The sequence below is a fragment of the Chlamydomonas reinhardtii genome, chromosome 5 (genome assembly GCF_000002595.2).
Source record: "Chlamydomonas reinhardtii strain CC-503 cw92 mt+ chromosome 5, whole genome shotgun sequence".
NCBI classification, from domain to species: domain Eukaryota; kingdom Viridiplantae; phylum Chlorophyta; class Chlorophyceae; order Chlamydomonadales; family Chlamydomonadaceae; genus Chlamydomonas; species Chlamydomonas reinhardtii.
In genome coordinates this window covers 883,383-893,815 of record NC_057008.1, presented here as the reverse complement: position 1 = coordinate 893,815, position 10,433 = coordinate 883,383, and the positions used below count along the sequence as shown (strand labels likewise).

Genomic DNA, 10,433 nt, shown 5'->3' with positions numbered 1-10,433 from the left:
CCTCCTCCTCCTCCTCCTCCTCCCCCCTCCCCCTCCTTGTCCCTGCCCCTGCCCCCCCCCGCCCTGCCCACCTGTCCAGGTAGGCCTTGGCGCCCAGCGGCACCCCCACCAGGCCCGCCAGCACCAGGCTGGAGGCGGGGTTGGCAGCGAAGGCGCCCACCACCTCGCCCAGGTCGCGGGCCAGCACCTGACAAGCAGGCGAAATCAGAATTGTAAGAAACAGAATTATGACTAGGACTAGAGATAGGATCAGAGTTTAAGGCGGCGAAATACCGGGCACACCTTCTGAGTTCACCCCTGCGGTGCCTTGGTCAATCCCCCCCCCCCTGCTTGACCCTTCCCTCCTCTTGGTCTCCTCCTCGTCTCCTCCTTCCCTCCTTCCCTCCTGGCCTCCAGTCCCCCTCACCTGCGCCGGCGCGGGCAGGGCTCCGTACACGGCCGCTGTGGCTGAGCCCACGGCCGCACTCACGCCCTCCAGGCTGGCACCCACGGCGGCGGAAGCCTTGTCCGCCACCTGGCAGCGACATCAAGCAGGCAGGCAGGCAGGCAGGCAGGCAGGCAGGCAGGCAGGCAGGCAGGCAGGCAGGCAGGCAGGCAGGCAGGCAGGCAGGCAGGCAGGCAGGCAGGCAGGCACGAAGTTCACCAGCATGACAGGTGGGAAAAAGCTGCATGGATGGGCGGGTGCGCTGCCGCCGCCACGGCCTCACCATCCGCCTCGCATTAGCCACCTCGCCTTTCTCACCCCTGCCCCCTGTTAGTTGGATGTGGGCTTCGGTCCCGACCACCCGAAGCCCCCCTGCTCTGTTGCATTGGGTTAGGTTTAGTTTGGGCTGGTATCTACGACCCCTCCCCCCGCTACTGTACCTGCCTACGCCTTCACTTCTTAATTATCCATGAATGTAACCCCCGCTTCAGTGATCCAGCTATCACCCCACCTGCCGCACGCCCGCCAGCTCGCGGTCCGCCTCCGCCAGCAGCCCGCCGGTGGCGGCGTCCACGGCGGCGGCGCCAGCCGCCAGCGCGCCGCCGACGGCGGCGCTGGTGCTGCTGACGGCGCCGCCAACGGTGGCGCTGACGGAGGACACCGCGCCGCCGACGGAGGCGCTGACGGTGTTGAAGACGCCGCTGACGGCGGCGTTGGCCTCCGCCGCCGCCGCGGCGGCGGCGGCGCTGACGTCAGCAGCGGCGCCGCCGGCGGCGCCGCCGACGTCGGGCAGCTCCGGCAGATCCAGATCCAGCTTGAAGCTGGGGATCTCGACCTTGGGTAGCGTCACGCCGGCGCCGGCCCCCTCGGATCCGGACCCGGATCCGGCGGACTCGGGCAGGGAGATCTTGGGAACCTGGATTTTGACGCTGGAAAGATCGGGCGCGCTGAATTTGGGCAGCTGCACGCCGCTGAAGTCGGGCATGGAGAAGGAGGGCGCCTCGAAGGAAGGAGCGGAACTGCCAGGCTTGACCTGTGCGTGTAAAGGGAGGGGAAGAACGGGCATGGATGGTGAGCGGTGACTTGCCCGTCTAGCTAATGAGAGAATGTCCTTGTTCGCGTTTGTGAGGCGCTGTGACGCCGTCGGTCCGCAACGCACTCGCCCTGAACCCGCCAGCTGCTACTGCTGCTTCCCCATACTGCGCCCCAGCCACAGCGCACGCTATTTGCGCGCGCACGGCGTTGACCTCCCTTCTTCCCCTTGTACCTTGGCTACATCGGCTACTGCCCAGCTACTGCCCAGCAACTGCCCAGCTACTGCCGCCCGCGTGTTTCTGTCCCTTAGTCAGACGTCCACCAGCTACAGTACGGCCCCATGACAGCCTAACTGCAGCCCAGCTACTGCCGCCAGCATGGCAGGCACCCTCCAGCTACAGCCCGGTGCTACAGCCCTCTGGCTACAGCCCACAGCCTCAGCCGCACCTTGGCTGCCTTGCTGGTCATCTCCAGGTAGCGCTGCGCCGCCAGGCTGGAGGCGGCGGCGGCGGCGTCCGACACAGCCGACGACACCGCGTCGGCGGCCGCCTCCGGCGCCGCCGCCTCCGTCACTGCGCTGACGGCGGAGGCGGCGGAGGCGGCGGCGGTGGCGGCGGTGTCCACGACCGCGTCGGCGGCGCCGCTGGCGACGTCGGAGACGGCGTCCACGGCATCGGATGCGGCGTCGGCGACGGCGGCGGCGGCGTCGGTGGCGGCGTCGGTCACCTTCTCCGCCGCCTCGCTGACGGCGGCCATGGCGGCGGCGAAGGGGTTAGCGATGGCGGGAGCTGCGGAGCAGGGGGCAGGCCGGGGCAGGGTTGCAGGCATGGGTGGTTCGGTGCCGGCGGTGGTGAGCACATGGCACGGCGAGGCACGGGCTTGAATGTCACCTCTCGACCCATGACTCCTGGGGAGCGGGAGCGGGTGCGGAGCGTCCAGGGCACGAGGGGCCACCCCACCAAGCCGCCCGCCTCTCCTGCTGGGTCTGCGTCCGTTTCCCGCGGCGCATTCGGCCCCCCCCAGCTCTAGTTTCTGTTCAAGGTCTTGGAACCTTTGGACTCAGGAAACGCTGTCCTCCCGTCCCCTCCAGCCCTGAATGAGTCCTCAGGTACCCCTGCCGGCCTGCCCTTCACCACCACGCCACACGTGCAACGTCGTGCACGCGGCCGGTCCCACACCCTTTACCACATTGGCGCTAACGCGTCGCTTGCCTCCCACATTCCACGTTCCACATGTTCGTCCCGCTGCCGACCTGGCGCCGGTGCTGCTCTGACACCCCGCAGGTGATTATTGTAGAGCGTTGAGCTCTGTTTGCTCTTAGCGGGTTGGGTTTACCGCGCGCCGCGAGCTTGGGTGCCACTCGATGGTAAGCGAGTCGCTAGCCTACTGTCTACGGTCTACACCGCCTAGAAGACCAAGGCTCCAGGGCGTCCTAGACAAAGGTTAAGATCACAATTCCCTCGCGCTCTACGGGCTGGCTGGGTCTCGGGTTTAGTTGGGTTTGGAACACACGACCCCACACCACACACACCACAACAGACACCAACCCCGGCACCAAGACCAGGACACGCGGCACCCGCCAGCACGCACCCGCATCGGCGGCGGCGCTGGCCGGCGCGGCAGTCACGACATCCGCCACGGCCGGCGCGGGCGCCTCCACGACGGCGGCGGGCGGCGGCGGCGGCGGCGCGGCGGGCGGGTCCTCAATAATCCGGTACCGCGCGGCAGCCACCGTGGCGCCTGCGCATGTAACAGGAAAGCGGGCGTCGGTGTGGGTGAGCCGCAGGTGGTTTGAGACGAGGTGATGGGATCCGGGGACGTGTGTGGGAAGTTGGGCGCGGTGCAAGGAGGGATGGCGCAGCGGCTGGCGGGTGCGGCGGTCAGGCGTTGTGCGTGTCAGCACACAGGCAGCAGCAAAAGGCCGGGCGCTGCAGGCCCCTGGGCTGACGTTACTGGAGGGCCGTTGCGCCGGTGTTGAGTTGCGCTGTTTTGGGTTGGCTGCCTGTTGCAGGGCTAGCTTGGACGCTGCACAGCCCTGCCAACGCGGCACGCCCGCGCGGAAGCCAGACGCGGTGTGTGGTCTGCGCCAGCCGTGCTTGCCAGCTGAACGCACGCAACACCCATCGCCGCAGCGGATTCCCCCCGTATGATGCGGATCGTGGGAGATTGTGTCTGGCGGTATACAGCGGCCGGGCAGGGCGCGCACGGCGACGACCCGGCGGGCTGTCGATTGCGACAAGACAAAACGCATTCTGCTGGGACCTCTGCGGTTCCCACTACGCCGCTCCCAGCTGGACGTCATGCATTCTGATGTGAGTTTGTATAATTCTGCTGGTAAACAGGGCTGGCACAGGTGCTTGCCGGCTCGTTCTCAGCCTCGGCAAGTGCAGAGCGCCCGAAACTTACCGCGCGGCAGGTTCAGGACTGGCTTTCCGGAGCGCGCATGCTGAGCCTGCGCAATGTATACACATCCATCAGCTCCCTAGCACTGCTGGGTCCCAACTGCGCGGCTCTGCACGCTTGCACATGGTCGACGAACACCAACCATCCGTCGTTCCCTCAGCCAACTCACCTGCTTAGCAGGCGCTCGAAGCCCTTGACGGGCAGGCTGGAGCGATAGCGGCATTGTCCGCCAGGTTCCTCTGGAAGGATAGTGCAAACTGCCTGTGCTGACCCTATCGCAGCTTCCAAACTATATATTTTCTTATTGTTTCGTCTTGAGAGCAGCAGAAGTTCCAAACGCGAGGCCTGCAAGCGACTCGTCGCTCTTCCCGGCGTTGAAGCCTTGCGCGCGGCCCTAAGTACAAGTGGGTGTCGCTGGCACAGCGGTCAGATTAGTAACGGCGATGAGGAGCTCGAGCGGCGACGACTCGCTGCATTGCGCATGGAATGAAGTGCTTTTCTCCCTGTCAGAAGCAGCTTCGAGATAAACCGATTAAATTTCGCATACACAGCCCGTCCAATTAGGAACAATTCCAGCGTGGGGAGAGCCACCGCTCGGCGTGCATAAGCCCAGTTTGAACTCGGGTTTCTGCTGCGGTGACCGCTTTTTATACTCCCTTTCTGGATGGATATGTCGATATGTCCCTATGTTTAATTGTACAATTAATAAGAGGACGAGGGAGCTCGGCTGCTGAAAAGGGACTCCCGATGGCAACGAATGCCGCCAAGCGCGGACAGGAGACGGCTACGCCTGCCTCAGCTGCCAGGTATGTCAGCAGGGGACGCAGGGCTTTCGGCCGGGCGCTCTGGGGCGCCATTTCCTGCCGTCTTATGTTCTGACTAGGCGTCCCGGCCGCGACCTCTTTCCTCAGGCCACGCCATCGCTCGCGAGCTGATGACAAGGAAAATGCTGCATTGCAAGACGGCGCTCCAGAGGACCCCAGGTGAGCTGCGAACGTTTCGTCGGCACCAACTGCCCGTGGTTATTTTCCGGCTCGGAGCTTCACGATAACCGCCCCCAACAGGCTGGCAAGCATCAAGGCTCTACGGGATGAAGTAACTTGCGCGGTAAGTGTTTTGGGGGTGTTTGGGCAGGTTGGAAACGCGGCCGAGCTCCAGCGCGTTTGGCATTCGCGCGCCCTTCAGTCGTCCTCACGGGCCGTGTATCTCCCGCGCAGGTGTGCCTGGACATTTGCGTGCGGCCATGCACTACCAGCTGCGGTGAGCATGCTCTGGCGGGTCGTGTCGCGGATGGGTGAAAAGGCGCGTTTGGCTCTCCGATCGACCGCAACAACGCTGCTCTCGTGGTGCTGCTCGGACCTGCGACATGACAGTTGTCCATAACACACGCAGGCCACAACTTTTGTCGGGCCTGCCTGCGGCGGTGTCTCGAGCTGAACCAGCCGTGCCCAAAGTGTCGGACGCGCCTGCCGCCCGGCTTCTCGCTGGCCATCAACACCACCCTCTACAACATGATCCAGCAGCTATTCCCCGCGGAAGCAAACGCCAAGCCCCTAACGCCGCCGCCTCAGCAGGCGGCCAGCGCCGGGGGGCCGAGACCGGCTCAGGTGCCGCAGCTGCATGCGCACCGTAACCCGGCCGCACCTTTTAGGCCCCCCAGGTACGCCACGCCACCTGGCGTCGGCAGCTGCATGCGGCTGCACGGGTGACCACTTTGGAATGTCTGTAATACACATTACCGCACAACCCACATGCTATTACGCGCAAAAAGCCTTCCAAACTTCGCTTTTGCAGCGGCCCAGAGTCCCGAGCAGCCGCACCTAACCTGTTCACCTGATTGCCGCCTTCCGCAGGTTCGCGGCAGCAGCCGGCGGTGGCCCACAGCCCGTGTTCACCGGCCTGTCCTCATCCCGCGCCAATGTGGGTATGGCCTCAGCCATCGGCCGCAGCGTGTCGGGGCCGCGGCCACAGCGGCTGCCCATCACCAGCGCGGCCCCCACTGGCGCCGGCATGGGTTCGGAGGCCGCGGCCCCGGTCTCGGCTTCGGGCTCCTCCTCCCAAGCAGTTCCGCAAAGGGGCCTGGGCGGCATCATGGGGCTGGCAGAGCTCGGCATGCGGCCGGGCACGGGCGGGGCGGCGGCTGCAGGGCGAGGGGGCGGCCTGGCCGCGGCGGCCGCACGGCGGGAGCGCCGCAGGTCCAGGAGCGCGGAGCGTTGGGAGGGCGGCGAGCCGCTGACAGCGTCGGTGTCGGGGCCTCTGTCGTTCGTGCTGGTCGGCGGCGCGGATGCGGGGGCTGCAGGGCCCAGCGGCAGTCGCCCCGTGCGCAGCTCGGATGGCCGGCCCTCGGCATCGGGCCATGCGGGCCTCACAGCGCATGCGGCGGCAGCAGCCGGGGCAGGAGCGGCCGGCCTGCCAGCTTCGCGATCTGGGTCGGGCTCGCTGCTTGCGGGCGCAATGCAGGTGATTGCGGAGGCGGGCGGGCCGCGCGGCCGGCTGCATGCGGCGGCTGCTGAGCCCGCGACCAGCCTCAGTTTTAACCCCTTCATGCGCAGCCTGCGCCCCATACAGACCGGCCGGGCGACCGGAAGCGGCTCAGCTACAGCAGCAACCTTGGGAGCCACGCAGGCGGGAGGCCCGTCGCAGGGCGCTGCGCCTGTTGCCGCCGGGCCAGGTGCGCCGCTCGCGTCGCACATGACTGCGTCGCAGCGCGCGCTGCTGCAGGCGCGCAGCCACCTGCCCCGCCCCCATCACGTGACAGGCGCCCCCAGCACCAGCCGCGGCGCCAGCGGGGCCAGCGCTAGGAGCAGCGACAGCAGTGAGAGCGGCGGCAGCAGCAGCAGCGGCCGTAGCAGCAGCGTGTTTGGCTCGGGGTCGGGCGAGGGGCCGCTGCTAAGCGTGGGCGGCGGCGCTGGCGGCGATAGCTGCAGCAGTGGCGGCGGCGGCCCGGGCGCCTTTGATGACGTGTCCATGCTAGAGCTGGAGGCGGTGCCGCCGCTGCCGCTGCAGGGACTGCGCGGCCTCCAAATCTCGGGCGGCCCCGCCTTTGCGCGCTCCGCTGGCAGCGCGGCCGGCGTTGCGGGCGCGCCTGCTGGCCGGCCGCCGGCGCACGTCGGGCCGGCACAGCTCCGAACGGCGTCGGGGCATTCCTCCGGCGGAGGCGCTGGAGGCGCTGCGGTGGCGGCGGGGGCGGCGCGCCGGCCGCCGGCGGTGGACACTGCGGAGGACCAGGCAGCCGCGGGGGCGCCGGGAGTGGGTGTTGGAGGCCGGGGCATACGCCGCAGCGACAGTGACGTGTCGGGCGCCGCGTCGCGTGACCAGGGCTCCAGGTGCGTGCGCGCATATGTCGTATGTTCTTTTGAGGGAACCGAAACTTGTCTGCTTACACACCGAGTGTTATTTGCTTGTGGGGATGCTGTGCCTAGTTGGGTGCGTGACTCCTGCCCGCTGATCGCGCCTAAATTGGGCTCGTCGCTTCCATCGGCGCGCAGGCTCGCCTCCGTGCCCCTGGCCTCCGTGCCCGCGCACGGCACGGCCGGCGCCGCCGCCGCCGCCACACTGGCCGCCTATGCCTTGGACTCGGACAGCGACTCGGTCATCACGCTGGATGCGCTGGACGTGCTCACGCCGGCGCCGGCCGTGCCTGACGCGCTGCCGGGCTTGGCGCGCATGGACGTTGATGTGGATGTGGGCGGTGAGGAAATGGCGCTGTCGCCGTCCGCGTTCGCTACGCCGCAGCCGCAGCCGCGGGCGGCCCCCCAGCTTCGAGCCCTGGCCGGCCACGGTAGGTCAGGTTGGGTTAGGGATGCCGCAGGACAATTCACAGGCCAAGCGCAAGGGACCGTTCGTTTTGCAGCTTCTAGCTGCGCTGCGCCACGTACCGTATGCAACTTAAGTTCGTATCCCATTATGTCACCTTTTCCTCGTGCCTATTTCTGTTTACTATCCACTCCTGTTGCTCACTCCTGCAGGCGCGGCGGCGCCCTCGCCCAGCTGGGAGGAGCTGGACGCGCTCATGGCGCGCGGTCTGGCGCAGTCGCCGGCCTCGCCCGCCACCGCCATGGACATGACGCCGCCCGCCCTGCCGCGCCTGCGCCTGCCCTCGCGCGCCGGCGGCGCCGCCGCGTCCGCAGTGCCCGTCGGCCCGCCGGCAGCAGCAGCAGCTGAGGGCGGCATGCCGCGACTGTCGCTGCCGGCCGCCGCGCTGCGCGCGCCCCCGACGGTGCCAGCCGCGACTGCGGCAGCAGCACAGCCTCACGTGCACGTTCATCACGCCGCAGCGGAGAGCTCCGTGCAGCCACGGGCTGCCGCTGCACCTGCCGCCGCAGCGTTGGCAGCCGCACCAGCAGCGTCAGCAGCGGCGGCAGGCGGGCGGGAGGCGTTCGACTTCGACCCAGACCGGCCTGAGAACTACGATGACGTGGACAACCCCGCCGCCGTCGAGTCGTTCTTCAACTCGCCCTTCTTCGACCGCCGCATGCTGTGGGACGACCTGCGCGCCCGCGGCGAAGCCGCGGAGAGCGCGCGGGGCGCTGGCAGCGGCGGCGGCGCTCGGGGGCGGGCGGCGGGCTTGCTACACGACATGGGCGGGAGCGAGGGCGCTGCAGGCGCAGGTTGCGTTGGTGATCATGGTGATCTTTTTGATGCGGATGAGGAGGAGGATGGGCTGGACGGCGCAGGCAGCGAGGTGGCGGTGTCGCCCTCGTGGATGGTGCCGCACGGTGTCAGGAGCGGTGCCGGCGGCGCCGCCGCGGCCGGTGCTCTGGGCTCGGGCATCACCTTCCTCGCGTCGCAGCGGCCGGGGTCGGGGCAGCTGCAGCACTTCGATAGCGTGGCTATGCTGCTGATGGGCACGCCCGGGGGTGCAGGCGATGACGCGGCCCCCGCGGCCGCCGGCCGCGCGCCGCTGCGCATTGCCGTGCCTGGCCCCGGCGCCACCGGCGGCCCCGCGGCTGTGCGCGCGGCATCCGCTGCGCTGCCGGCGCCCGTGGCCATCTACAAAGGCGCCGCGGCCGCCGCGGCGCTCGCCGCCGGCGCCAGCCACGGTAACGACGACGCCGTGGTTCCCGCCACGCCGGACGACGACGACCACCGGCGCGAGTCGCTGTTTGCCCGCGGCTCCGAGGGCGCGAACTACGGTGCCATTGCGGCGGCGCCGGCCGCCGCCGCAGCGGCCGCGCTGCAGCCGGTGCCCACCGCGCCCGCCGAGTTCGTCCTGCCGGACACGCCGCCGCCGCCGGCGGCTGCGCAGCCGCAGGGCCAGGGCCAGGGCCAGGGGCAGGGACAGCAGCGGGAGGCAACGGCGCCGGCTGGCGAGCTGCACACAGGCGAGCGCGGCCGACCTATAGAGCTGTTGTCGTCAGATGACGAGGCGGGAGAGGGTGGAAGTCCGGCGTGTGCCGGTACTGCTGCGGCCGCTGCTGCGCCCGTGACTTCACCCGCCCGGGCGGCGGCGGCCCCGGCGCGTGCGGCCGCAGCGGCGGCGCGTCAGGCTATTGGACGGGTGGTGGCAGGACTGCGGCGGCCTCGGCGCAGCTGAGCGCTCCGAGCTGCGCGCGTGTCTCGCCTTCCACTTAGCACACCAGGTTCAGAAAGAGCGCATGCAACTGACGCACTGATACCACAACTTGGCGCCGTTCTAGTGACCAAGACGAGGTCTGAGGTCTGGCGGCGTAGAGATACCCAGCAATGACCTGACGCTGAACAATTCTTACCAAGAAACCCTGGTCTCCGGACCACCAGACTGACTTTCATAAACGCAATTTGCCTCGCTCGAATGCGCAAGGCCTGAACTATCTTTTATGAGAGATTGAGAGGTGATATGGGATCACAAGCAAGAAGGGGAATAACTTGACACGAAAAGGTCAATGGACGTTTGGCTTCAAACGCCACTGGCTTCGGCGCTAGAATGCCGTGCAAGGGCGTAGTCGTGGTTTATATTCAGGTTTTGCCTCGCGTGTGCATTCCACTCGCTTTGATTTCTGTGGCCGCGTGGTGACGGTCCGCCATCGTTTGTTTCGGTCGTTGTGATGAGTACCGTAGTAATGGTATAGCATCAGTACCCTTCAGGAGGCAGAATCGTTCAGAGAGTCGAGGGCGTGTGCATACGGTAGGAGAGCTTGAGGATGTCCTTGATGAGACGGGTTGGGCGTGAGCAATGTGATGCAAGGCTAGAATAATACTCACAAGGAGTACCGTATTCTTGCAGGGGATGGGAGATCTTGTTGGCCCGCCAAGGAGTAGGATAGGCCTGTGGCGGGCCACACACTAGTACCGTAGTGATTACGGTCGAGGCAGCTCGACAGGCACGCATGCGCACGCGCGCCGTAGGAGCAACCTTTGAAAGCAAGTCGGGGACTGGGGACTCGGGGCGCTGCAGGATTCATAACGGTTACCAGAGCACGGCAGCAGCTCTGGCACGGTACAAGACACCGCCGAGAAGCGGGCATGGTACAAGATAAGAATGAGGAGGATGTGTAAAAGACTGATTCAGGCAATCATACTGTATGGCCGGGAGGACTGGCTGATGGTTCTGTAGCTCCGCGCCTTCGAGTGAGAGCGACCGAAGCGGAAC

The 10,433-nt window shown here is 67.3% G+C and overlaps 2 protein-coding genes across 2 annotated transcripts in view; one reads left to right on the top strand and one right to left on the bottom strand.

Annotated features, from left to right (window-relative positions):
• Positions 1–4,292, bottom strand: part of CHLRE_05g247450v5 (uncharacterized protein) — a 10,401-nt gene extending 6,109 nt beyond the window's left edge. Inside the window, exons 1-7 of the mRNA XM_043062538.1 lie at positions 4,032–4,292; positions 3,866–3,911; positions 3,050–3,199; positions 1,907–2,247; positions 936–1,457; positions 407–514; positions 72–187 (exon numbers count right to left, since the gene is read on the bottom strand). Coding sequence (XP_042924611.1) covers positions 72–187; positions 407–514; positions 936–1,457; positions 1,907–2,247; positions 3,050–3,199; positions 3,866–3,911; positions 4,032–4,085 — 1,337 coding nt within the window. The 5' untranslated portion in view covers positions 4,086–4,292. The remainder of the gene's footprint in view (positions 1–71; positions 188–406; positions 515–935; positions 1,458–1,906; positions 2,248–3,049; positions 3,200–3,865; positions 3,912–4,031) is intronic.
• A 101-nt stretch (positions 4,293–4,393) lies between these two features.
• Positions 4,394–10,351, top strand: CHLRE_05g247500v5 (uncharacterized protein). Its single transcript, XM_043062539.1, has 8 exons — positions 4,394–4,668; positions 4,774–4,845; positions 4,927–4,969; positions 5,080–5,122; positions 5,255–5,522; positions 5,716–7,188; positions 7,351–7,643; positions 7,831–10,351. The coding sequence occupies exons 1-8, from the start codon at positions 4,610–4,612 to the stop codon at positions 9,396–9,398; spliced, it is 3,819 nt and encodes a 1,272-aa protein (XP_042924610.1). The 5' UTR covers positions 4,394–4,609; the 3' UTR covers positions 9,399–10,351.
• The last annotated feature ends 82 nt before the right edge of the window (positions 10,352–10,433 follow it).

Coding starts and splice junctions, on each gene's coding strand:
- CHLRE_05g247500v5 (XM_043062539.1), top strand. CDS start 4,610: ATGGCAACGAATGCCGCCAAGCGCGGACAGGAGACGGCTACGCCTGCC. Junction 5,523..5,715: donor GCACCTTTTAGGCCCCCCAG/GTACGCCACGCC, acceptor CGCCTTCCGCAG/GTTCGCGGCAGCAGCCGGCG. Junction 7,644..7,830: donor TCGAGCCCTGGCCGGCCACG/GTAGGTCAGGTT, acceptor TCACTCCTGCAG/GCGCGGCGGCGCCCTCGCCC.